At 45.1% G+C, this 27410-nt stretch overlaps 1 protein-coding gene and 1 long non-coding RNA gene across 2 annotated transcripts in view; one reads left to right on the top strand and one right to left on the bottom strand.

Annotated features, from left to right (window-relative positions):
* The window catches only part of ITFG1 (integrin alpha FG-GAP repeat containing 1), a 159760-nt gene that overhangs the window by 89398 nt on the left and 42952 nt on the right, over positions 1 to 27410 (top strand). Inside the window, exons 11-13 of the mRNA XM_083164991.1 lie at positions 10925 to 11066; positions 13292 to 13394; positions 21640 to 21683. Coding sequence (XP_083021117.1) covers positions 10925 to 11066; positions 13292 to 13394; positions 21640 to 21683 — 289 coding nt within the window. The remainder of the gene's footprint in view (positions 1 to 10924; positions 11067 to 13291; positions 13395 to 21639; positions 21684 to 27410) is intronic.
* Positions 14420 to 17410, bottom strand: LOC146045881 (uncharacterized). The gene is made up of 3 exons (XR_014465653.1): positions 17161 to 17410; positions 15633 to 15736; positions 14420 to 14626 (listed from the first exon to the last, which is right to left on the bottom strand). It is a non-coding gene; the product is annotated as an uncharacterized LOC146045881 (long non-coding RNA).

Raw genomic sequence — 27410 nt, forward strand, 5'->3', positions numbered from 1 at the left:
ACAAAATTAACCCTAGAATGTCTGTGTGTGCGTGTACATGTGGTAGGGAATATAGATTGTAAGCTTCACTGGGGCAGGGACTGATGTGAATGTTCAAATATTCTCTGTAAAGTGCTGCGGAATATGTGCGCGCTATATAAGAAACTGTTAATAAATAAATAAGTAAGATTGGAGACAGCTAAAGTACCAACCAATCAGCTCTTAGCTGACATTTTTAAAACACAGGCCATAACATGGCAGTTAGAAGCTGATTGGCTGTTAATTTATCTCTTTCCAACCTATTTCACTCCAGATAACTTGTTATTACTTTAGTATCCACATGGCCTACAATTGGTAATGATAAAGTATGGCGAGCGAGGCACCATACGAGGGTACGTGGTACACTAATTTAAGGTCCATGTCGACTGTTGTTGACATAGGCACTAAAAACCGTAAAAGGTCATGTCGACCTTTTGCTTGTCTCAAACTTTAGTCCATGTCAACCCAATGCATGTAGACCTTTTCACTATCGACCTAATGAGGAGAGGGCTTTCAGAGCTATTCTAATCATGCTGAGAATGCCGGTACGTGCGGGTGTTTAGTCACAAGTGTCGGCGTTTTCTGACGCAAGGGGCCCGCGGTGATGCTGTTTTTGCTTGGCGCTAGGGCTTAAAACCACACGGACAAACCCCGGTTTTTTCGAATTTCTTTTCGCCCCCCAGGATGGATGTGAGCAGGAATCCATTAGCCGGCGGCTGCGGCGCGCTGATCAGAGTAGTTCCTGGCGCTGTTCACAGCTCAGAGAATAGAAATGACCCCGGTGCATGCGAATAGCCTGCGCTCCGGAATGTCTGATACATCGGAGGTCGCTCATCTCTGTAGCTCGTCAGCGCTCAAGATTTTTTTAAATCTGATTATATCCTGATTGTGAACCATGATCATACATAGGGCCCGATTCATATCTGCTCACTAGCCAGCAGGTAAACGCCTCTCCGATGACTGGATCCCCGCACTACCATGCGAGCGGGTGTGTATACGAACAGATTCGCTCGCATGAGGCCACAAGCTGGGGAAATCATTCGATGGTCGCTCATCATCGGATGATTTCTCTAGCCTTCTCTCTGCATGCTCATATACGCTGGCCAGTCCCATGTACCTGACCTGTCTTGCCAATCTAGGGGAGCATCTGTAAGACTCGCCGAAAGGTGTTCGCTTCCGGGGTTTGCATGTGTCCATATTCGCGCATGCGAAAACCCTGACTATCTGGACCAAAGACCACACCAAAAGTGTTTCTATAAGTAAAGGCCCATACACACTAGAAGATTTTCATTTCAAAAGACTTTGCCAAAATCTGCAATAGATATATCTTTCACCAAAGTAGTGCGCACACACTGAGCTATTTTCCCCAAAGAGTAAAGGCCCATACACACTAGACGACTTTCAGGTGAAAATCGATCAAAACAGCCGTTTTGAGCGATTTTCACCTGAAAGTCGCCTGGTGTGTATGCCCCCCCGACTGCCGACTGGCGATGATGCGCGCTCCCACATCATCGCCAGCGAGGTGGGCAGTCTGCTGGTTTTACCAGCACATCTAGCGATGATGGCTGGTTTTTCAGCCATCATCGTCAGGTGTGTACGCAGCGCGGGCTGAAAGATGATACACTTTCAGCCCGACTGACCGCCCCGCTCCCTCCCCCTACTCCCCCGCCGGCTGCAGATCATACTCACCGCCGCTGAAGCACCGCCCCGCTCGTGTGCCCTGCTCTGCCCGGCATCATAGTTCTCCAGGCTGCAGCTGCTCCCGCCCCCGGCCACAGGCTGAGTCAGCTGACGCCCCGCCCCTCCCGGCTTCCATCCGCCCTGCTGCCTCCAACTTGCTCCACACGGAGCATACTGTACACTGGCCACCAATGCTATTAGCCAGTAATATATACATTGCTGGCACAGACCAGCAATGTATATATTACTGGCACCACTACCCACCAATGAATGAATGAATATATATATATATATATATATATATATATATATATATATATATACATACATATAGTAGCCAGTGATTTATATATATATATATATATATATATATATATATATATATATATATACATATATATATATATATATATATATATATATATATATATATACACACACACACAATTATGGAAGAAATAATGTACAGTTTATTTCTTCCATGACGTACAGTACTTTTACTGCGCTGCCAATGGCGTTTCGGGATTTCACCTGATCGCTTGGCTCCGAATATACACAGCCCAGCGATCAGTTCTGAATCAGGCCCCAAGAACAGGAATGCACTGAATAAAATGGCCTCTGCTCCCACCCTTGAAATACAAACCCCGCCCATTATGTAAATAGCCTTTTATATAAAAGATTTTCAGCAAAGTCTTTTCGCTCCTGAAAATCTCTCGCGTTTTGGGAAAATAGCTCAGTGTGTACGCACTATTTTGGTGACAGATATATCTATCAAAGATTTTGGCAAAGTCTTTTGAAATGAAAATCTTTGAGTGTGTATGGGCCTTAAGAGATGTTCAGGAGGCGAAAGACTTTGCTGAAAATCTTTCATTATAAATGGGCTGGGTTTGAATTCCAAGGCTTCCATATAAAGATTGGTGGCAGTGGGCATATAAATATAAGAACATTGGTGGGCAGTGTTGGTGCTAATTTATGTTGAATGAATTTATGCTAATTTATACATTACAGCCAACACTGCCCACCAATGTTTATATATTTATATGCCCACTGCCACCAATGTATATTTATTTAAATGCAAACTGCTCACCTATGTATTTATTTAAATGCATGCGCGTATGCCCCCCCCCCCCCACACACACACACACGTGGGGCGACTTGGTGGGCGTCGCCACATCATCCGCCACCCCATGGAGCGACGCGGCAGCCCTCACTGCATCACCCGCCGGACTCTTCTCCCACAGTGGAGCCATGCAGCGCCGAACGCATCACCCACAAGCCCCTTCCCTCCCTCGGAGCGATGTGGCCCCCGTGGTGCAATGCGCGGAGCAATGCGGCGCATTACCCACCCCCCCACCCCCATTGGAGAGGGTAACCGCCAGAGCGTATCCCCCCCCCCCACGCCTGGGATGCTACGGTGCCCTGCACCATCCTTGGCCGTCCCTCATGGAATCAAATGAGGACGCACACAGATCGCCACCAATGTTTATATTTTTATATGCCCAATGCCACCAATGTATTCATTTAAATGCATTAACAATATATTATAAATTTATATATATATATATATTTTATATATATTAATATATTGCTGGTGCATTGAAATTAATATGTTGGTGGCAGTGGGCAGAAAATTATAAACATTGGTGATCAGGGGGGCGGGGCCAGCAGGGTGCACTGTGTTGCCCGGGGAGCAGTGCTGTCTGCTCCTGTGTTGAGCAGGGCGGGGGGCGGGGCTACTCACCGGGGAACAGGAGCAGCAGCCGGCCGGAGAGAAGATGACTGGAGCGGCGCTTGGTGAGTATGACAGGTGGGGGAGGCAGCGGGGCGGTCCGCCGGGCTTAAAGTGGTTAATCTTTCAGCCCGGCAGGCGTACACACATGGCGATGATGGATGAAAAACCATCCATCATCGCCACATCTGCTGGTAAAACCAGCAGATAACCCACTTAATTAACGATGATGCGGGAGCACGCATCATCGCTAGTCGGCAATCTCTCGGGCATACACACTGGGGGATTTTTACCCGAAAATCTCTCAAAACGGCTGTTTTGACCAATTTTCAGCTGAAAATCGGCAAGTGTGTATGGGCTTTAACATTCACTGAGTAACTTTCACATACAGTATCCACATATTGTGCGGGATGCTCTAACCTCCGCCACCAGTTACCTCCCCCCTCCGCCTGCTACCGCAACGATTCTAATTGCATATGCTCTATCATATGCGATTAGTATAGCAAAGGGCAGTTCTTGCAATAAGAGCTGACTATTGTGAAGCAGCCAGCGGAGGGTGAGCGGATCCCCAGCGGCCATCCCCTCCCTCCCTTTCCTGACTGCTGTGGGGTGTGCTCCGCCTCCTCCTCCCTGTACCCGGAAGAGGATGTATAGTGCAGAGAGGTCATTGGTCTGGTCTGGGCAACACAGCACTGTGCTGCCTGGACACAGGTGAGGGGGGTCCGTACAGGGTGGTGCTGGGTCGCTTTAAGAAGCCCTTAGACTTCTATGGGGTATCGCTAGCTTTTGCCGCTGAAACCCCCCCCCCCCCCTTTCACAACGAAAACCCAGGGTGCGGGTTTTCCTGCATATCAAAATGTGGTAAAACTCCCAATAACAGGGTTTTTACCACATTTTTGCATTCGAGCATCATGCCCATTGTTATTTAGGTTAACACAGTCTTAAACCAAAATACAATGTAATCCAGAGAGAGAGGGTTATACCCCTTTCAGATTGCAAAAGCAGGTTCGGACCCAGGTTATTTATGCGATGTGAAAGGAATATTACAGTTCGTATAGTAGGGAGGGTGAGATATTTTGTATTGGCAGCACATGGCTGCCTAGATGCCATTTTGAATGATGCCATGTGCGGTAGCCATCTCAGAGGTATAAGAGAGAGATAATATCTCACATTCCCATACCACACCATTGCAATACTCACAGGCTAAATCTATCCAGGTAATTCACTCTCTAGGCCTCCCAACTATTGTTAACTACAAGTCCCAGCATGCCATTGTTATTGGCACATGGATATTAACAAAGCAAACACTATCCCACACATATCGTACTACAGATATGTTCCTGTTTCAAAGGGCCTTATTTTAGTTCACTCTTTCTGACAAAATCCTTCTTAGATGGACAAAACCATGTGCACTGCAGGGGGCAGATGTAAAATGTGCAGAGAGAGTTACATTTGGGTGAGTTATTTTGTTTCTCTGCAGGGAAAATACTGGCTGCTTTATTTTTACACTGCAATATAGATCTCACTTTGAACTAAAACTTCACCCAAATCTAATTCTCTCTGCACAATTAACATCTGCCCCACCTGCAGTGCACATGGTTTTGTCTATCTAAGAAGGATTTTGTCAGAGTGAACTAGAATAAGGCCCAAAGTACCATAATGCCATAATGTCCAACAATCTGGGCAAAAGCAACATGGGCCTTTGGATGTCCTTCCTGGGTGTGGTCTCTGAATAGGAAGCAGTCTTATTGGTTCATCCAAACGGTGTTCTTCAAGTGATGTAAATTGAAGCCACTTGTATTGGTATGCGAATTCGTTTACCCTGTAAAAGTCGACATTCAGGACATAAAAAGTAAAAAAACTTGTCGACCTTTTGACTGTCAACTTATGTCAACCTTCCAACCCTGTTGACTGTAGCCATGTTGACCTAATTCCTGTGTCAACCTAAGCCTTGTCAACCTTCAGTGGGCAACCCAATGAATGTCAACCTAGTATGGATCGAACTAATGATGGATACCCCAAGGTGGTCCGTAGTGCTAATATACAATTTCCACAGAAATTATAGTAAGGTATATACGGACCCTGACTTTCTCTACTCTTAAACAGTAGCCAGAATCATTTTATAATCTGTAGTTTAATTTTATGAATATAGTATCCTAATTAGATAATGTGGCCATTTGCTCGTTAAATACGCCAAGGATATATTTTGATGGTAGTTTTATTTTGTGCCGGAATTGTTCCTCCTTTTGTTGTCCTGTCTGACCTCCAGTATATAATTGTGTGGAGACCCTGCTTTCTGTCTGCAGTCTTTGTATTCCAGTTAATCAATGTCTGTGTACACAGCCAGGCTGCGCTCAATGAATATCCCTATGTAAATTCATTGTTTTTTAGAAAGCCAGTGAAAAACCTCAATAAGGCAATTTCGCCTCTAATGAGAGAAGAATCTCTCCGCCGCCGCCAGCGCCTGATTCCGATCGCCATTCCATTGTTCCTGTTAGATTGTCTAGGAAGCCAATTTAACAGCTCAGTAAATGAAACTGAAACACCGCCAACTCGCAGAAAGATATATTGCTTTGTGCCTTTTCAACACTCACATTTTAAGGTGGGAAAAGTTCTTACGCCAGCAGTTTTTGCAGAGCAGCTCCAGTTTTGCAGAACGTTATGTTCCCGGATAACCAAAATGGCTCAGACCAACCGCTGGAATATTCAAGATATTTCCTAAGCGTTAGGAAGTAAATCTAGACTATCCTTCATACGTCTGTAGTATCTTAACTGTAGATCAGTATTTCCAGATGTGAAGATTGAAGATGGCAGACATTATTGCTCGTACGCATCTTGAACAACTTATTGATTAGTCCAACAGCGCCCCTGCTGGCCACTTGAGGAATTGTGTTGAATGATAACTTTTGAACAATAATGCTTGAACGGAACAATAACATTTGATCGTAAAATTTTACAGACAATCGGAATAGCCGTGCTTTACTATTCTCGGATTGTCAGTAGTGTGTGTGTGTGTGTGTGTGTGTGTGTGTGTAAGTCCAGCCAGGTCAGAGATATAGAGTAGTAATAATGTCTGAAAGCCTCGGCATGTGACCACAGTGAATCTCATTGGAGCAGCCTACATATATATTAGGCTACCACAGCTCCGGCTCAGCGAAGGCCACTTAACATTTGCCAACATTTTTTTGCCCCCTCAGCCACAAATGTCAGCTCCCATTGATTTCCAATCAGCCAGTGATTTATACAATGAGTCCCCGAGGTGTATTATTCAGGCACGCCATCCTCGGCCCCTGCTCCGTGCGTCACTCCGCCGCATGCCTCCGAGACATAACATCAACTTTGTGCGATGTGTAAAGTAAAATGGGGCTTGTGCAAATTAATATCCAAGCAGAGGTCTACAGGATCTGCAGCATGATAAATCCGCCTGCTCTGCAATCTCATTTATTTCAAAAAAAGAAAATAACTGTTATAATGAACAAACGTGTCTGATGGTGAGTAGGGGCATGCAAGCTTTCTTCTGTCACCGGAGCTTTGGCTGAACTGATGTGACAAGTGTGGCTCCAAGAACCGAGGGGTAGACTTACAGTATCAAAGCTTTCAGAGAGATCAAGTATAAACCAGTCGGCTCCTAACCCATATTACAAGCTGTGTTTTTTAAAAAACAAAATCGCAATTGAGCCCCATACACACTAGATGATATAGTATTTGAATGATATCGTCAACGATTTTCCTTGATCTCCTTTGCAAACAATATTGTTCAATGACACGGCACCCGCGCAAGTGCAGGTTTTTCTGACTGTTGGAAAACTATTGTTTTATATTCCGGGAACCAGTGGTCCTAATTATTTTACGTGTTCGTTGGAATGTGAACACGATACAGTGGAGACCCTCCATTTTGGGGTTTAACCCATTTGTTTGCATGGGGAAAGTTTTGCCCTGGACAGAAGTTTCTGCGCTCTATTGAACAGTCTATTATATAGGCGCAGGTCACTGGGAGGATGGGACGCCCCTCTACTGTGTATGCATACAGTACATAAATCTCCAGCAAAATGGTGGTCGCGCCATTTTCACAGTGATTTCTGCAGTGCTGGTACTAGACTTCAAAGAGGTACGTACGTATATGTTTGGGTGCAGAGACTCATATGCACCACCTAACCCTGCACCCATTATAGGTACAGCAGCATGTGTGGTTTATCCCTTAGTTGTCACCTGCAATAAGTGGAACAAGCTTTTTTAATGTTCTTAATCAATAGTGAGCTAATAGTTCGCCTGAAACTATTGATTCAATCGTAGGATGAGGCACATGTTGCCTCATATAGAAAATAAAAGGAATTAATTCCTTTTGTTAGGATTTGCGCTGGACAGTACAAGCAACCTGATAGTGGAGTTTCGACAATTGGTTTGTTGTGGGATACACGTTGCCTCATGCCTCAGCAGTGAGGTTCGTTAATTATAAACTGAGCGTCCTTTTAAACCATGAGTTCTCTACTAAGATGATCAAAGCAACAATCCAATTTCTTTTCAGCCACAAACAGATTTCTTACATGCTTCCAGCTTTCACCCTGCTAGTGTGTTACACCCATCTATATATAGTACTTCACGAAGCAAACGATTCATCTTTTGACGACTGGGCCCCGGGCTACACTGCAAGCAGAGTTTAGAGAGAGAACTAAATCAGCAGCATTTTTGTAATTGCAAATACAGATTGAGACACTTCTGTTTAGTGACATTATTGGGGGATAAGTGGAATAAAAACACCTTGTTCTTATAAGACTCTTGCCTCACTTGGAAGAGAAGTAACCTTTAAATACATTATTTCCCTAGACCAGGCGTGGCCAAATTATGGCCCTCCAGCTGTTGTGAAACTACAAGTACCATCATGCCTTGCCACAGTTTTGCTATTAGGGAATTCTAAGACTATGGCAAGGCATGTTGGGATGTGTAGTTTCACAACAGCTATAGGACCGCAGTTTGCCAATGCCTGCCCTAGACACTCTCTTCTAATAGAGGTTGGTTCCGCCCTCTCAGGGTGTGATGTGGCTTCTGGAATCTGGATGAAGTTCCCTAAGGGCTACTTCACACCCTCCGGCTCCTGCCGGGCGGCGAAACCCAGCACGGCCAAGAAGCCGTGCGGCACTCAGGAGTTTAGAATGGTGGGGATGGCCACAGCCCAGCAGCCGCCCTTTCCAGTGGCATACCTCCCAACTTCAGTCCTGATGAAATAGGGACACTCGCGCGGCGAAGCCGTGCGAGCGCCCAAAAGGGGTGAAGGGTGTATGCAAATGAGGGCGCGGCTTATGCTAATTAGCCTCAACCTCATTTTCATACGAGAATAGACGCTGTGCGCATGCGCACAGTGTCTATTCTACTAGATTGGGGGGTCTCCCAACTGCCACCCCCCGCAGCGGGACAATGCCTGCCACGGGTGGGACAGCGGGACAGGACCTGAAAATCGGGACTGTCCCGCTGTAATCGTGACAGTTGGGAGGTATGCAGTGGTGGGATCCGGCTGCAACCTGGAGGCCGGGCTGTGGCCGTCCCGTGTGAATGGACACAATTGTGTCCATTATTAACTACGGTGTGCCGCGCGGGGTTTCCCCGCCCGGCCGGAGCGTTTGAAATAGCCCTAATGTGTCAGGCGGGTCTGATTGGCCTGTTCGGACTGGTTACTTGCCCACCACGTAGGGAGCCACAGAGTAATTGGCAGCCTTCTTGGAAAATATTCTTCCATCATTAATAGTACACATACCATAATTACAGTAATGCCAGAATACTGCTTTATTTGGATTTAGGTCCCGATTCAGTTGAATAATTTTTACATCGGGCACCACAAGGCACCACATATATATAATATAATGTTTACTACCTTGTAACTGAGCCGCAGTAGAATGTGATATGCTGGGTAACACCGAACAGCGTATTTTACCATCCCTGAAGAAGTAACTGATGAGGTTCAGTGGCTCATTTAATGGAATCAACATGAAATGTATGTACTTGCCTAGGGCTCTATAAGCAACTTGTTAGTGGCTGTAAAAAATGCTAAACTTCGAAGAAAAAGACAATGGCGCGAAAACCGCTACATGTGTCGCCCCAGGCATCTCGTGCCATGCGGCATAAAAAGAACAGGTGTATAAAGACGGGATACGGAGACAGTATATATTAACCCTTTAAATTCTAACATCTGTGTGAGATGTTCAAAATATCAGCTAAAAATGCCGGCGTCGCTCTCATTTGTTATATAAATTCAAATAAAAAATGTGTAAAAAAGGTGATATTTCCTATATAAGGTAACATTACAGGTCATTATGATGAAATGTTTTTCACACCAATGTTGACAAATTCACTCAAAGGGTTAATCAATGTGGGCGGCTACTGTTGTTAATATTAGTGCTGGGGTAACGCTATAAGTGAATAAGCCAGTATCTAAGCAGAGCCCCAGTTACAGGCCGGCACATCCAGGAGTACAGCAGTGCATGTGCCTCCGAAATCCCAATAGCTCTCTTGTATATCCTAGGGCGCATGGTTTAATAAAACGATCTGCAAACACGAATATGAAGGCTGTACAGGATGGAGCGCTGTGTACAGAGCTGCTCACCGTTGTGTATCTGCTGCCCTGCTCCCAGATCTACTGTAACATTAAATATTAGGTTTTTTAAGTGTTTTTGAATCATTTACTATCTGTTGGACTTGCTCTTCCCCAAAATGTAATTTGCCATAAATCCAAATTGTTGGCTTAATTAAGCAAATAATATACAAGATAATGTTTGCACAATTTATTAGCAAGAATAACAGAAACCAGCTGCAGAAAAGCGGCCACAAAACCATAGGGCTATCCGACGATACATATACAGTCTCTAGGTCTGGGGTAGCCAACCCTAGTCCTCGAGAGCTACCAACAGTGCATGTTTTGTAGGTCTCCTCACAGAATCACAAGTGAGCTAATTAGCTCCATCTGTGTATCTTTTAAAGTGTGTCAGTGATTAATGAGTGCAGCTGTGCAGCAGCTAGGTTGTCTGGAAAATGTGCACTGTTGGTAGCTCTCGAGGGCTAGGGTTGGCGACCACTGGTCTAGGTTGTCGTTGGCAAAATGTCGACACAAGCAGAAAAGGTCAACATGGCCGACTTGTTTTTCAAAGTGCTTTCTCCATTTTCTGGACTTTTTTATACTTTAGATGGTAAAGTTTGCTGAGCGAAGCACTACACCAATTGGGGCTCCATGTCGACATTGACAACAAGAAAACATGAAAGCTAATGTTGTTGTCCTCCTGCTTGTATCAGCCTGGTGCATGTCGACCTTTTGTCAGTGCCGAGCTAGATGCTGTAGACCTTTTAATCCACACCCAAGCTACCGTATAGCAGAATGCTTAGTAAAAGTGGCAGGAGGGCGCACGAAGACCAGCGTACAGTAAATGCACGCATGTTTCATTGTCTTTGCATGGTCTCTGCTTGCACCGTGATAAAGCAGACCCTCTCATCAACCTGTCCTTTCCCTTTCAGCAACCAGCAAGCGTTCCTCCTGGAGAACGTCCCCTGTACCAACAGCACTTGCTCCAGGGTGTTTGAAGTCCATTGGGAGATCCCAGACCTGAGTGAAATAAAGGACGCGGCGGTGGCGACATTCTTTGACGTTTATGAAGATGTGAGATCCCTTGTTGCTACTTTTCATTGCCGTACAACCCTCTCCCTACGAAGGCAAACACACACACACACACACACACACACACACACACACACCCCCCCCCCGCCCCCAGATTAACTCTAATGTCAGACTGGGGGAACCAGAGGAGATAATGAAAGCAAACGACTCAATTAGGCTGGAACTTTGGCCAATCCGTCATAATTTATAGAAGCAGTGGCCAGATTGTATCAGATAGATTGCCTTGTTATCCAGCTGTAACCATAGATGTTCGCAGAGATCACCACTAATGGAGGAAAGGCCTCCTAGCATACATTTCTAGAAGACATTCAAACTCCAAAGGGAGGGGGGGTCCTTCGATTATACGAAGATCTATGTATTTGTACTTGTAAGAGTAAGGGCCACATGTATCAAGCTTCAAAAAGTGATAAAGTGGAGAGCGATGAACAACCAGCCAATAATCTACCTGTCACTTTTCTGTAGCATGGCAGTTAGGAGCTGATTGGCTGGCTCTTTATTACTCTCCATTTTATCACTTTTTGAAGCTTGATACATCTGGCCTTCAGTCATTAACTTTTTTACACCATAGCTGGTCATTCAATACTTTCTTTGCACTTTAACACAGTTGCTGTCCAAACACGAGATCAGTTGGTCCCATTCACCGTTGTTCTTGTTTTTTTTTTTTTTTTATTGGATTAATTGCTGTATGGTGAAGTTTTTGATTTGACACTTTAGATTTTGCAGTGTCCATTGTTTGCCCTCTATTCCTCATCTCCAATCTTAACCAGCACCGCAGTGAAAACAGATGCGAAATCTTCTGTAAGGTTGTGCCTTTAAATTAAATATACATTATCCGTAATTCAGGTCATTATTCTTCCAATGGGGCAGATGTATTAAGCCTGGAGAAGAGATAAACTGGAGATAAAGTAGAGATAAAGTGAAAGGAGATAAAGCACCAGCCAATCAGCTGTGTTTAAAAATAACAGTTGGGAGTTGATTGGCTGGTTATCTCCAGTTTATCTCTTCTCCAGGCTTAATACATCGGTCCCAATGTGTCGTTTATAGCCACTGACGAGCATTAGATTGGGCTTAATAGCCTGATGACACACACAGAATGTTCTAGCTGCATTTGTGTCTTTCCATTGAGGCCACGTTCACACTCGATCATGAGACTACTGTCTCCTGGGTCAGTATGCTGACCCCTTCGACAGTGCGGGGGCTCCAGCTCGCTGCGATCTGGCTGACATGTCAGTAGCGCACAAGAGGTTAAGCAGAGGACTCATTTGTAAGACTTGGTTTTCTGAATAATTAATGGCATACATTTATTAGCGGCATCTCCGACACACTGGTTTCGTCCATGTAACTTTTAATAAAATTTGATCTTAAATTATTTAGTCTGCCAGTCTGTACAGAATCATTACTTTGATGTGGGCGATAATGCGGAATTACTAGAAACCACGCACATCGGAAATGATCTCTTCTGGTTATGGTTACGTTCCATGTATACTTGCAAGTACACTTGTGTGAAATGATACTTTAAGAAAGCATACCCTGATGTAGCGCCTCACTGTCACCTGATCGCTTACACACACACACTCACAGACCCCTGATATTAGGAGCACTGCATATTGGGTTCACCATGGATCGCTAATCAAAGAATTTGCGAATGGAGCGATTATTGTACGACTGTGCATGTGCAGCACTAGCATCGCGCATGTTTGGGCCATACAACAACAAAATACTAACCATACGCCTAAATGTCGCAAAGTAGCCGCAGTTTTCTCGGGTGGGTCTCTGACGTCAGCAATGACCACTTCCAACCTGGTTTTGGATCAGATTAGGGGAAGCCCCAGATTGGCACAAAATACTTTGATGGGTCGGAGTTTGCAAATGGATCGGAAATATAGCGATTTCCAATTTTGCAAGGGGACAAAGTTTTCCTTTAATCTTCAGTGTTTTAACCTTGTACCGTGTCAGAGTGAGAGGAGGTAGGACTGGTTTGGGAGGACTGCTGAAGCCTGTCTGTTAAAGAGAGAAAAGACCGAAAGTAGATCTTTACATAGCTAAAAGCCTTGTAATGAGCATGTTCTGTATTTTCCTTCCATCACAGGCATTTTACAGCAGATATTTAGATGTCGCCTTTTTAGGATGCAGTGTCCCCTCTGCTTTGTGTCAGCCGAATACGTTATTGCTATAATGTACTGTAATTGTTCTTTGTTGTATTGCAGGGAATCCTGGACATCATCGTGCTAAGTAAAGGTACTGAAGACAACGCCATAAACGTCTTGCTGAATAACTTTGAAGCTGACGCCTACTTCGTCAAAGTTATTGGTATGTGCGACTCTGGCAGCGGCCGTCCCTCTTCTGTCTTTACAGAGCCTTTGTAGAAGTCTAAACTTGTTTGTCTGAAATTTTGTTACTATGTCAACCTTAAATTAATTTCGACACCTTTAAAAGGCGGACTGTAAGACCTCCCCATTATTTTCCCAGAATTCCTCTCTCCCTACTAGAAACACATCTACAGACTCCATTCCTGGATTGCAGCTCCCAAAAATGGTTGGCTGGTTGGCAAACTTGAAAGAACGATAAATTACCTTGGGTGGGTAATGCTGGGGGATCCCCCGCGGGCGCAGACTTTCATTTCTTACTGGGTAGATTATTGAAACCAGCTTTAGGAGTCCAAAGCTCCTGAACTGCTATAAAATGACAAGTCCCATCATGCCCTGCTAGTCGTACTGATAAGATTCTTAGGGGTACATTTACAAAGATGGGAGTTCTGTTGAAGATGGGATGTTGCCCATAGCAACCAATCAGATTCTCCTCTCTTATGCCCGGTTACTGCCTCGTGCTCTCTTTCTCTCCCCTTTTATACCCGGCTACTCCCTCATGCTCTCTCTCTCCTCTCTAAAGGTGCCCATACACGTACCAATTACCCGGTACTTTTTGTGCTAAAATAGCATCGCATCCCATGCACAACGATGCTATTTTAGCACAAAAAGTACCGGGTAATTGGTACGTGTATGGGCACCTTTATACCCAGCAACTGCCTTGTGCCCTCTCTCCTCTCTTATGCCCGGTTACTGCCTCTTGCTCTCCCTCTCCTCTCTTATACCCAGGAACTGCCTTGTGCCCTCTCTCCTCTCTTATGCCCGGTTACTGCCTCTTGCTCTCCCTCTCCTCTCTTATACACGGTTACTGCCTCGTGCTCTATCCTCTCATACACCCGTTGTCTGTCGCCTCTTTCTAACAGCTTTACATCTCCAGCCGAGCGCATAGGATTAATTAAAACCCATTCAGTGATAAAATGAATGCCTTTCTGCCCCGTGCTAGAGTTGCTTAAAAAAAATGCATTTAACATCATTTTGTAAATTCTTTTTACATTTTGCTACATTCCCCCCCCAAAAAAGAGCAATTTCTACAAGTATAAAGAATACATTTGAAGGCTGCTAGGATGCAGAGTCTTATCGAGGTATCTCCATTTAATCACTGCACTCTCTCTGCCGGCTCCAGCTTCTGGTCTTGGCAGGAAATAAGGAAAACAGATGTTTGCGGGTATTAAGGGTCTGTGGAGAAACAGTGAGAGAAGATAATTGGTCGCCTCTACGTACAAAGCTCTGACATCAGTTTCTCTGGGCAGGAAGGTGTTTTTCTCCAAGCTGACCACGGTCTGGCTAACTGGTGGGGAACTTTGAGCTGCGCCCAAGTGCATTCTATACATTCTTGCGAGCAGGACACAGTTCACAATACTGCCTCGTTTGCCCATCTCACAGTTTATTGCCACCAATTATAATTCCAGGGCTCTGAATACCATCTAGTGCAGGCATGTCCAACGTTGGCCCCCCAGATGTTGTGAAACTACACATCCCAGCATGCTCTGCCACAGTTTTGCTTTTAGAGAATGCTAAACTATTGCAAAGCATGCTGGGATGTGTAGTTTCAGAACATCTGGAGGGCCAACGTTGGACATGCCTGATCTAGTGTATAACGTGAATACCATCCTGTGTGTCAAGTTGTTCTATTTGAAATGGAATGACCTGGCACTGTCAAACATTTTGCAGACCGGTTAATGGGTATTATTCCGTAGTGTGATAAAATAATTAACAATGCCCAGTAAATGAATGCCTCATGTACAGTACTGATGAAAATCAGCATCCAGGAAAATGCCAGATTAAGCATTTGGGGGGCCAGGGCACTTTAGACAGGGGGGCCCCCTTGTACTTGTCATTACTGGCCACAAACTGCATGGGAGAATATTACACTGTCAAAACACAGAGTAAAGGCAATACAAACTTGGTCAATGGGTAACTGCAGGGGGATATATATATATATATATATATATATATATATATATATATATGTGTGTGTGGGTCTGGTCCCCGGCACTCAGGGTAGTGGTGATTACTTCGCCCGGTGCCCTCCCGATGCTGCTTCTGGGGTAGTCAGCGATATGTAATGGACGTTGGCTGCGGCACTCGGGTCCAATAAATGCACAATACGAGTGTCTTTTCAACAACGTTTCAGGGCCCGTGGAGCTTTTATCAAGAACAATTTTACATATGTAACACTCACCATTTATGAAGGAGCTCCGGTCAGTGCTGGTCACGTCGCCATCCCCTTCCGTCCTCCGGTCGCCCGGAAGTGACGCCATGTCCCTGCTTCGGTTCCCTAGCAACCTAGGTATACAAAGTGCCGTGTTTATTTCAATTACAACAGTGGTCTTATGTTGTGTACACACGGTCAGATGTGCCTTAAGATACGATCCCCGATCAGATCGGATCGCAATCAGAACGCAAGGCACTCCCGATTTGCATACAAGTCTGACTATATAGTGCAGATCTGCCTATATAGTCAAGGCAGACAAGACTTTCTGCCTTGCGATACGTGAACGCGCATCGGGATCGCAAGGGTTAAAACCCTTGTGATCTGCATCCGATTCCGATCCGATGTTGACTATATCGTCAACATCGGAAGGCAACACACTATAAGTGTTGCAAAAGTGTTGCAAATTTACAATAAGAGGATATCAACATATATCCATAAAACATATGTGCAAAAGTACTTACCATATAAAACGTGACTACATTATTGTGCATTAAAATGAACTTCACTAGAAGTGTTTGCTGCATACATGATAAGGCTACAGGGGTTGGGATCATTTGGTCTATTGCATTATGGTAGAAAGTCATTAGGTCGACATGCTAAAAGGTCGACATGATTCTAGGTCGACATGGGAAAAGGTCGACATGATTCTAGGTCGAAAGGTCATTAGTTTGACAGGTCATTAGTTCGACAAGGTCATTAGTTCGACATTGTCTATGTCGACATTCACAAGGTCGACATGGGGTTTTTCACTGTTTTTTTTTACCTGAATGTCAACACAGTCGACATGGACACAGTTTAAAGTGCACTGCATCCCCTCGCAACGCTCGCTGCGCTCGCTATGCGTCGGGCACGGTGCCTCGCTACGCTCGGCACACTATTTTATTCTCCCACCACACCCTAGTGGATGGTAGGGCATGAAATACCGCCTGTCGGCACATGTTGGCTCAAAAAACAGTGAAAAACTCCATGTCGACCTTGTGAATGTCGACATAGACAATGTCGAACTAATGACCTTGTCGAACTAATGACCTGTCGAACTAATGACCTTTCGAACTAGAATCATGTCGACCTTTTCCCATGTCGACCTAGAGTCATGTCGACCTTTTAGCATGTCGACCTAATGGATTCGACCTAATGACTGTCTACCATAATGCAGTAGACCAAATGACCGCATCCCGGCTACAGTACTTAAAAAGACTTGCAGCTATCAAAGCCTGCAAGTTTCTGCTAGGTTGTTCTAAGCAATTGTATTAAGAGCTAATATTTCTCTACTTCATTGTTCTGCTCTGTCACACGTCTAGGACAAAGGACATGTAACACATAGTGACCCTAATGTATTTAAAAGATTATATACCTGCTGGGTGATTCTTCATGACTACCAGCGGTTTACTAAATATCCTATATAACATCCCAGGGGACAGGAAACAGGTCCAATTTCCTTCCATCAGCCAAGAAAGGGTGTTACAAATGTCTGAATTGTGTAAAATGTGGTTACCTGTTAGCCGGACCCAGTTTCCATCATCCATTTTCGGGATTTCAGTTTGAACGGACACGGTTCAGCTGCTGCAACATGGCGTGAAACCAAGTTCAATAATCCAGGTTAGACCCAGGTTTTCAGTGTGAAAGGGGTATTAGCGAGAGTCTGCAAACTGCCAGAGCGCCTCTCACCTAGCACAGCAGCCCGCTGCAGAGACAGAGCGATGGATATATTTATAGATGTATAAACACTCCAGCTTTACCCTTTGGCTCAGTAACACGCACTCTTCTATATAGTAAGCACCAAAACAGGCTGACACAACAGGGAACCACTCTGTGACTGTCAAAGGCAGTTACAGCCTAGAATCTACTGCTTGGCACTATGTGATGGCTTCTGCAATGTACTTTCACTTTGAGCTATGCCAGTTTTTACCCAACAGTTTCTCCACCTCACCCCTAGTCCCTATCTGCTCCTACCTCCAATCTCTGTCTTCACAGCTCAATCTCTCCATATCCAGCCAGTTTGAAACAGATCAGTGTCCCTGCAAAAATTGCTTTCACTGTTATGAGATCTTTTAGCACACAAAGGAGTAATTTGATCCATTGAGTGGCATCTAGTGGTCATAGAGGTTAGCCTTAAGTTATGATTAACCAAAGACATCCGTCCTGGAGCTGGCCTGTTAAACAGGAGCGGACGTCTTTCATCAGAGATTCTTGTGGTGAAACCTCGTGGCTAAGGCGCAAATGCAGCTGTAAGGCTGATTCAGCGGCATCGCCAGTTGGCATCATCGTTTTTAAATGTTCCTTGTTCATTTAATGATCTTGCTTCCCGTAGAGATCCTCCACACTTCACAAGAGGGTGGTGTCTGGTTTCACCATCCAGAACTCTTGCCTTAATAATAGACAGTAGATTACGGTAATTAGCCACGATGTATAGCGCCTTGGTACTTTGATAATGCCGGTTGCCATGCCACTACTTTGTCGCTCTGAGATAATAGGCGCTCTGGATTTCCAAGGTCACAGAATCGGCCAAGGAAAGGGATATTTTTGGCTTTATACTTGTAACAATGTCTCTGAGGACACAGATGTATCACAGTCCTTAGAATCTCATTTGAAGATTGCCGCATGTTAAATCCACATTGCTCTATTTTACATTCTTCTTACGGATTATTGTGCCACATTCCCATTGTTCCTCTAGATGTTAATGGAATAATAGTGGTGTTATTTATCATAGTGTGAAGTGTATGGGCGAAGCCAAAATCACAGCCTGCCCAAAAGAGAAATCTGGGGCTTATCTTCGAGTACAGACTAAGGAGTCGAAGTACTAAAGGCCCCATACATTATGCGATTTTGGCACGATTTCACCCATATTCGGATGAATCAGTCCGTGAACTCACTCCAAATCTCACATGTAGACCTCTCCTCCAACCCGATGTGCGGTCCCATGGGCATCAGAGTCGGGAGGTTGGATTTGCTAAGTCTTTTGTGCAGCCCGGAGCCGGACCAGATTGCCAGGCATGGGCCAGTGGCGGGAGCAGTGGAGCAATTGAAAAAAAAAAAAGCCCATACAAATGAATAGGCAGCCATTGATTTGCTGAGGTCTCAGCCATTTCATTTGTATGGGCTTTTTTTTTTTTTTAAATGCTCCTCTGCTCCCACCGCTGGCGTGCTGCCCCTGCCCAGCTCGGTTCCCTGTGCCACCACCACCCGCCCCCCTCTCCTTCCGCCCAGCTCTCTGGTCGCGTGCACCCTCCCCCGCTTCCGTTCCCTGGTTCCCTCGCCGGTGTCCACCGCCCCCCGGCTCCCTCCGCCTGCAGCTCCCCGGGAGTTGCATGTGATAAATCATAAATAAAACCCAGTCTGTAACTTGACAGGTAGGAGCTTATTGTCTGGTTGATAATGTACATGCCATTTTATCAATTCACCAAACTTAATAAATCTGCCTTAAAGTACCAGTGGATCAGCCCTTAACTGTCATTTTTCAGAGTGGTAGATATACACAGTTTTTGAAAAAGATAATTTACTGGCCAATTCACTCCTAACTGTCACTGTACATGCCATGTTTTGAAAAGTGGCCATTAGGAGCAAATTATCTTTTTTTTTTCTCCATCTACTTTACTTCTCTCCAAGTGTTAGTACATTTGCCACACAGCCTGTAACACGGCAGTTAGGAGGTGATTGGCTGGTAAGTTATCTCTCTCCAAGGTTTACCACATGGGATACATACGATATGCCGGCGGTCAAAAGACTGACCACGACATCCCGATACGGAGAATCATGACAGGGGCTCAGTAAGTGCCCTAACCCTCTTCTCCTAGCCCTTTCAAGGTTCCAGTGCCGGTCTTCTGATTGCAGTTGTGTTGCCGGCATCGGTGTATTGAACGCCACCATCCAGACCGCATGCCTAGTACATAGACCCCTAAATATAATTTCAAGTCATTAAGAACGTTTGCCAATATCCATTGATATATAAACACTGGTTAGATCTATGTAATAACATGGTAACGTGCACTTTAATGTTGTTAAACTGTGGCAGAGCAATAAGAAGCTCGCTTTCCTTTTCTGTGCTTTGTTTAAGAGAATTGCTATAATCTCTTGTCACATCGCTATTAAATAAGATTCATCAAAAAGCCTGGGAACTGTACAATAGGGATATAGCGATTTAAATTATAACCCACTCAACACATTAGTTTTATGATTTCATAGAAGCTTTGAGGCAACAGTAAACCTACAATTATGTTATAAATATGCATTGTTGGTGTAATCACTCTGCAACAGACAATGTGACCTGCGGACAGATTCCAAACACTTCAAACCACTGATGCTTCTCGGCTGATTAAACAATTAATTCCCGGGTTATCTTGATATATTAGGATGACCTTTATAACCCATTAATATAGAAACTGAACCCGGGTTCACGCTGTAGGATTTGGGAGCGATCAGTACAGTGTATGCCACGTTACCACCCCAAATATATGTATTCGATTACAATCTGATGATCTGGAAAACCGTTTATGGTTTGACCCCATATTATGGACGTGCGTTAGTAGGTCGACAGGGTCAAAAATCGTCATGGAAAATTTAGACCTTTTTTAGGTCGTCTCTTTCTATGTTTTATCCTACAGATGGATCCACATACATCTGTCCTACGTGCGCTACAAGTCACGTTACACAACTTTATTTTTTGTAGACTTTTCCATTAATATGCGTCTTATTTGCAAAAACGGAACAAAAAGGTTGCACAAGCAGCTTCTGCTGATTAAAAGATAAGTAGCATGCCTATATTCTGTGTGTGACTTCGGCTGTATCTGCATAAGCTGTTTTTGCCTTCTGTTCTCTTTGTTTAGCAACTAAAGGCCCATACACACTGGGTGACTTTGAGCTGAAAGTCGCTCAAAACAGCAGGTTTGAGCGGCTTTCAGGTCAAAGCCGCCCAGTGTGTATGCCCCCGCGATGAGTGGTGAGTGCTGCTGCGCGCTCCCGCATCATCGCCGGGAAAGCCGCTCATCTGCTGGTAATACCAGCAGATGAGCGGCTTTGAGGACGGCTTTGCATAGCACTGCGCTATGCAAAGCCGTCCTCCCACCTCCGTCAGCGCCAATCAGGGAGAAAGCTTACCTCCCCCCCCCCAGCGATGACCGCTATCATCCCTGTCCATACACGCTGGGCAGTCGCCCAGTGTTTATGGACCTTAAAACACTGTTTAATGGAAAAAGATGCCCGTCAACACCGTCAAGGCAGGGTTGCCTACCCTCCCGAAATGGCCAGGAGGGTCCCGGAAATCGGGTCCCCCTCCCGGCCCCCCGGAAAGGGTGGCAATCCTCCCGCATATCCCCCCCAGCTCCCGCAATGTGTCCCTCGGCGGGGGGTCCGCGGGTGAAATGCCGCGATCGTGGCATTTTAGCCCCGCCGTGCAATGCCTGAAATACCGGCATTGCACGGCGGGGGCGGAGCTAAAATGACGCAACGCTGTAGGCACGCCCCCAACAGGGCAGCCTCCGTGTGTCCACGCCCCCGAACCGTCTCTTTTTCCACTCCCGGATGTGGCCCCCCCTGCCTACCAGAGCTGGCTGCCCTCTCCCGGGGGGCAGCTGAAAAGTCGGCAAGTATCCGTCAAGGGCTGTTTAATGCGTAACAATGCTAGATGTATGTGATCACAACTATTGCAAAAGTATACACTCGCCACGCTTCAGGCACGGTGCCCCTTTGCACGGGTTACTGGTCCCAATCGTGGTCCACGTGGATGTTTAAGCAAAAGTTTAAAAATATGGGCTATCCCCGCAAATATTTGTGTTGACCATACAGTATGTGTTTCAGACATTGTCAACACTGTCTGTGTATACATTGGAACCCGAGCTATTCTGCTACAAATTTTAGAGGGAAAAATTATTTAATGCTAATTGTAGATTTTTTTAAAAATGTTGTAACGGTTTTGCATAACATAAATGTGGCCAATGACCTCTGTACTGACTTTAACTCTTCTCTTCTCTTCCCATAGTGCTCAGTGGAATCTGCTCCAATGACTGCCCGGACAATGTAAAGGTAGGAGATGTTTTCATTGTTACAGTTTGATAATGGGACTTGGCTTGCTGTTTGGGGGTTCAAGGCCCTGTTTGGCCACCCCTGTCCTAAGGTGTCATAATGTAATGCTTGGCATGTCAACAGTGACCATATTAACAATACATCATGTTGACACCAATGAATTGTCGACATTTCTCCGGGTACCGCTGATGTTGGAAATGATGAGTACAAACGTCAAAAAATGACATCACCACGAGGGTCCAAAAGCCCTCCACAGTGGAACGGCTAACCTCCTTAAAATGGACAGTATGGGTTAATTGTTCTATATCCCTTCCAAACAATAGTCTGATATGCTGTGTAACCAGAAGCTGCTTTTGGGACTGCGATCCCAGTGTTGGTGTCTTAAAAGCAAGAGTTGAACAACACTGCTACTCAGTCTAGCTCATTTACTTTGAGCCGGGGAATAGAAGAGGCAATGTTTTCATGGCAGGAGCAATGTTTTAAGGAGAGTAGTATTGATTTGGGGTCTGGTAAATGACACATAAAGAAAGTCTAAACAACAGTGCGGGTTCAGTAGTCAGGCTGAACTCTCCCCACCCCTGCATACGGTTTATGTGCGTGTTGTTCACAAAGCCGCAACAGACCTTTTTAAAGAAATCTTTTTTTATAACGGATGTCGTCGAGGTCTAGTTTGAAAAGCTGCCGAGCGATTGATTTTCCTGACAGCGTGGGTCCCGAAAGCCTTGCTGCGCTTAAAGCTTTGGCTGTGTTTCTTTGAAGTCTCTGTTCCTTCTTGCTGTCTCCTCAAGTGCTGGGGGTTTTCTGTACCAAAGATATTTTCACTGACGTGTTAAATGGTCCAGAAGTGAATAGGAAGATTGACCTCATACCCTGCATACATTAACGTGACCCGTAAGAAAAACGGTTAAAAAGAAAAAAAAAATGTTATGTAACAACCGCAAAATTAGAAGCATGAGAGAATAATGTAGGCGCTGAGATATTAACACTTTAATAGGTTTATATTATGAATAGTTTGTACAGTGCTGCGCTCTGCCTTTATGAAATGATGTGTGTAGCCCAGTTGTTTCAGTGGCGTGATTTACAAATATGATCTATACGATATATGTAAATATCAAAAACTTTACTGAATAAACTAAGTTTCACATGGGTCCATGTATAAAACACAAAACAACAGAGTCGTACTCCCTGCCATGAAAATCCTTGCATTTAGTCTGGTGTTCTCTGTATCTGTTAAATACAGGAGGTGTTGTATCAAAACAGAAACAAAATGCCTGAAAGAAAAAGAAAAGTGAACAAAACAAAAATAACTAAACTCAAAGTTCATATCATCTCAATAGCGTCAGCAGCCCGGTAATGGGCAATTAACACAAATATGTCCTTAATTTAATCTTCAGGTACCTCTTTATCTGCATTGGATGGTCAGCGTGTAGTGAATGGTAAAGTTTTCCAGCGAGAGTATGGGCTATCCCCCTAGGTTATGGTCCCCAGACTTAGGAGCCTAGCAGCGAGTTCCACTCGCACTGGGATTGCGTTAAACACACAAGTCCCTGTGCTGTGGTTACTGTGGCATGCGGCTCCCCCATCTGGCAGAGATGTACATGACACTCCTTCGGTTGTTGGAGTGACCCGTTGCATCGTCCGTTCACCCCTGTACTCACCTCTGCTTCTCCCAGTATCTACCTCTGGATAGGATAGGAGATTATGTTGATGTTGGGTAGTGTATGAAGGTTTAGAGTGATGGACCAGATTTGGTGAGGATAGGAGATGATGTTGATGTTAGGTAGTGTATGAAGGCTTATAGTGATGGACCAGATGTGGAGAGGATAGGAGATGATGTAAATGTTGGGTAGTGTATGAAGGCTTATAGTGATGGACCAAATGTGGTGAGGATAGGAGATGATGTAGATGTTGGGTAGAGTAGGAAGGCTTATAGAGATGGAAAACATGTGGTGAGGACAGGAGATTATGTAGATGTTGGGTGGTGTAGAAAGGCTTATAGTGATGGACCAGATGTGGTGAGGATAGGAGATGATGTAGATGTTGGGTGGTGTAGGAAGGCTTATAGTGATGGACCAGATGTGGTGTGGGAAAACTTATTGTCTCAAGTGGGACCGTCACTCGAGTATAAGCCGAGGTGGGCTTTTTCAACATAAAAACTGTTCTGAAAAAGTAGGCTTATACTCGAGTATATATGGTACTTGTAACTATATTATCTTGCTGGGTGCCTCCAAATGTATGCAGTCACTCCTGCTACACTCATGTGTATCATGCATTTGTTATAGAAAGTAATGTCACATGAAGCCTGTTTCAACGCCTTTATTGGTGCTGTATTGAAGGGGATACGGTCATATTGTCGACCACACTTAGGTCGACACCGTTGGGTCAACAGTTGTCTAGGTCGACATAGGTGAAGGTCGACAGGTGGCAAGGTCGACAAGGGACAAGGTCGACATGCGTTTATGTCGACATAACGTTAGGTTGACATGGGTTAGGTCGGAAGGTCTACATGCTTTTTTTACAGTTTTTTTGAGCTGACATGTGCCGACAGGCGGTATTTCATTCCCTACCATCCACTAGGGCGTGGTGGGAGAATAAAATAGTGTGCCCGAAGCATCGCGAGCAAAGTGAGCGATGCGAGGGGAGGCGGTTTACATCCAACTGTGCAAAAGCTAAATCTCTCTCTAATGGACAAAACCATGTGCACTGCAGGTGGGGCAGATGTAACATGGGCAGAGAGAGTTAGATTTGGGTGCGTTATTTTGTTTCTGTGCAGGATAAATACTGGCTGCTTTATTTTTACACTGCAATATAGATGTCAGATTGAAGTACAAACCCCACCCAAATCTAACTCTCTGTGCACATGAGATGTCAGACTCATTTTGCATTTGGAGAGTTAGATGCACTCCATGACATTTCCCTAATTCCTATGGATATGAACAGTAGTGGTGGAATGGAGAGCGCAATTGATTAAGAGGCTGCTGCCCATTATAACATAAAAGGGGGTACACCGCCCCCCAATGGACAAACATATGATATAATGAATAGTGTGGCACACTGGTATTTGTGAAGTAGGGATTAAAACCAGCCCTGGAAATATCTTGAAGCAGCCCTAATAGAGGGGGGGGGGGGGGGGGGTCATATGATGTCCTAATAATGGCACTGAGGGTTTAAAAGCAGAGCTCAGCCAGATAAGAAAGAAAATGCAAATTAAGTAGAGAGAGACCAATAACAACATGGGGGACATTGAGGTTCTTAGCACAATAATGTGAGCCCGCCTACCACGTCAAGGTGACCTCATCAGGTGGGTGGAGGGGAGGGGATTTTTTTACAATTTTACAAATTTTTCTGTAATGTTTTTTTGTTTGTTTTTTTATTTGTTTTGATTTTTTTTATTTGGAGGAGGATGGGGAGATTGTGCTAGGCTATTCTATGCTGTGCTTAGCTAAGCTATACTAAGACCATGAGGGTTTAAAAGCAGAGCTCAGCCAGAAAGGAAAGCAAATGCACATGAAGTACAGAGACCGATAACAGTAACATGGGGGACATTGAGGTTCTTAGCACATTAATGTGAGCCCACCTACCACGTCAAGGTGACCTCATCAGGTGGGGGGGAGGGGATTTTTTTTTTTTTTTTTTTTTTTTTTTATTAAATTTTTCTTTTTTTTTTTTTTTATCTTTTTTTTTCTTTCTTTTTTTTTAATTTGTTTTTTTTTTTTTTTTTTTTTTTTTTTTAATAATTTTTTTTTTTTTTGGAGGAGGGGGAGACTGTGCTAGGCTATTCTATGCTGTGCTTAGCTAAGCTATACTAAGACCATAGTCTTAGCATAGCATAGCTAAGCATAGCATAGAATAGCATAGATAGATTTAGCTAAGATTATGTTGAAACTATGCTAATCTATGCTGTGCTTAGCTATGCTATACTAAGAACATGGTCTTAGCATAGCATAACTAAGCATAGCATAGATGCTAATCTATGCTGTCCTTAGCTATGCTATACTAAGAACATGGTCTTAGCATAGCATAACTAAGCATAGCATAGATGCTAATCTATGCTGTGCTTAGCTATGCTATACTAAGAACATGGTCTTAGCATAGCATAACTAAGCATAGCATAGATGCTAATCTATGCTGTCCTTAGCTATTCTATACTAAGAACATGGTCTTAGCATAGCATAACTAAGCATAGCATAGATGCAAATCTATGCTGTGCTTAGCTATGCTATACTAAGAACATGGTCTTAGCATAGCATAACTAAGCATAGCATAGATTAGCATAGTCTTAACATAATCTTAGCTAAATCTATCTATGCAATGCTATCCTGTGCTTAGCTAAGCTGTACTAAGAACATGTTCTTAGCATAGCGTAGCTAAGCACAGCATAGAATATCATAGTAGTCTCACCAAGTTGGTTGGGGGAGGGGTGGGGGGGAAGGGGAGGGGGTTAATCTGAGTCAGTTGTCTTCCCACAGCATGCACGTCTCATCATTTTGGAGACCTTTAACCTGAGCGAGCGAGGTTTCATCTGCTCGGCTGGGGAATCAGGTGTGTATGCGGCAGCATCAGTTTTCATCTCTTCCGGCTTTTGCAGGACCATGACTGATGGCTTTGGCAGGAGCATGACTGATGGCTTTGGCAGGAGCATGACTGATGGCTTTGGCAGGAGCATGACTGATGGCTTTGGCAGGAGCATGACTGATGGCTTTGGCAGGAGCATGACTGATGGCTTTGGCAGGAGCATGACTGATGGCTTGTGCAGGACCTCGTCTGATATCTTGGGCAGGACCATGTATCCCTTCTTGGCAGTAAGTGGGAATCCCACCTCAGGCTTGACCGGGACTGCCATCTTCAGCTTGACTGGCACTGCTGGCTTGGGCAGGACCTCGTCTGATATTTTGGGCAGGACCATGTATCCCTTCTTGGCAGTAAGCGGGAATCCCGCCTCCGGCTTGACCGGGACTGCCATCTTCAGCTTGGCTGGGACTGCTGGCTTGGGCAGGACCTCGTCTGATATTTTGGGCAGGACCATGTATCCCTTCTTGGCAGTAAGCGGGAATCCCGCCTCCGGCTTGACCGGGACTGCCATCTTCACCGGGACTGCCATCTTCACCGGGACTGCCATCTTCACCGGGACTGCCATCTTCACCGGGACTGCCATCTTCACCGGGACTGCCGGCTTCACCGGGACTGCCATCTTCACCGGGACTGCCATCTTCACCGGGACTGCCATCTTCACCGGGACTGCCGGCTTCACCGGGACTGCCGGCTTCACCGGGACTGCCGGCTTCGGCATCGTTGGGACTGCCGGCTTCGGCATCCTTGGGACTGCCGGCTTCGGCATCGTTGGGACTGCCGGCTTCGGCATCGTTGGGACTGCCGGCTTCGGCATCGTTGGGACTGCCGGCTTGGCCCTGCCCTGGGTTACTGGCTTGGCCCTGCCCTGGGTCACTGGCTTGGCCCTGCCCTGGGTCACTGGCTTGGCACTGCCCTGGGTCACTGGCTTGGCACTGCCCTGGGTCACCGGCTTGATCTTGGCTGGGGTTAGATCTGAAAATACAGAGACCTGCCCATGTTTGAGTACCATAGGCCGAATCTGAGGCCGGCTTTGTTTTGCTGACAGTTCAGCAGGCATGACAACTGACTCGTCTGCTTTCAGCTCTCTAAAGTGTGACTTGTCTTGTCAAGAGGTGGCAGCAGAATGAGGACAGTAACTCTGGGCACTCATATTTA

This window comes from Crinia signifera, chromosome 11 (genome assembly GCF_055691185.1).
Source record: "Crinia signifera chromosome 11, ASM5569118v1, whole genome shotgun sequence".
Lineage (NCBI taxonomy): Eukaryota > Metazoa > Chordata > Amphibia > Anura > Myobatrachidae > Crinia > Crinia signifera.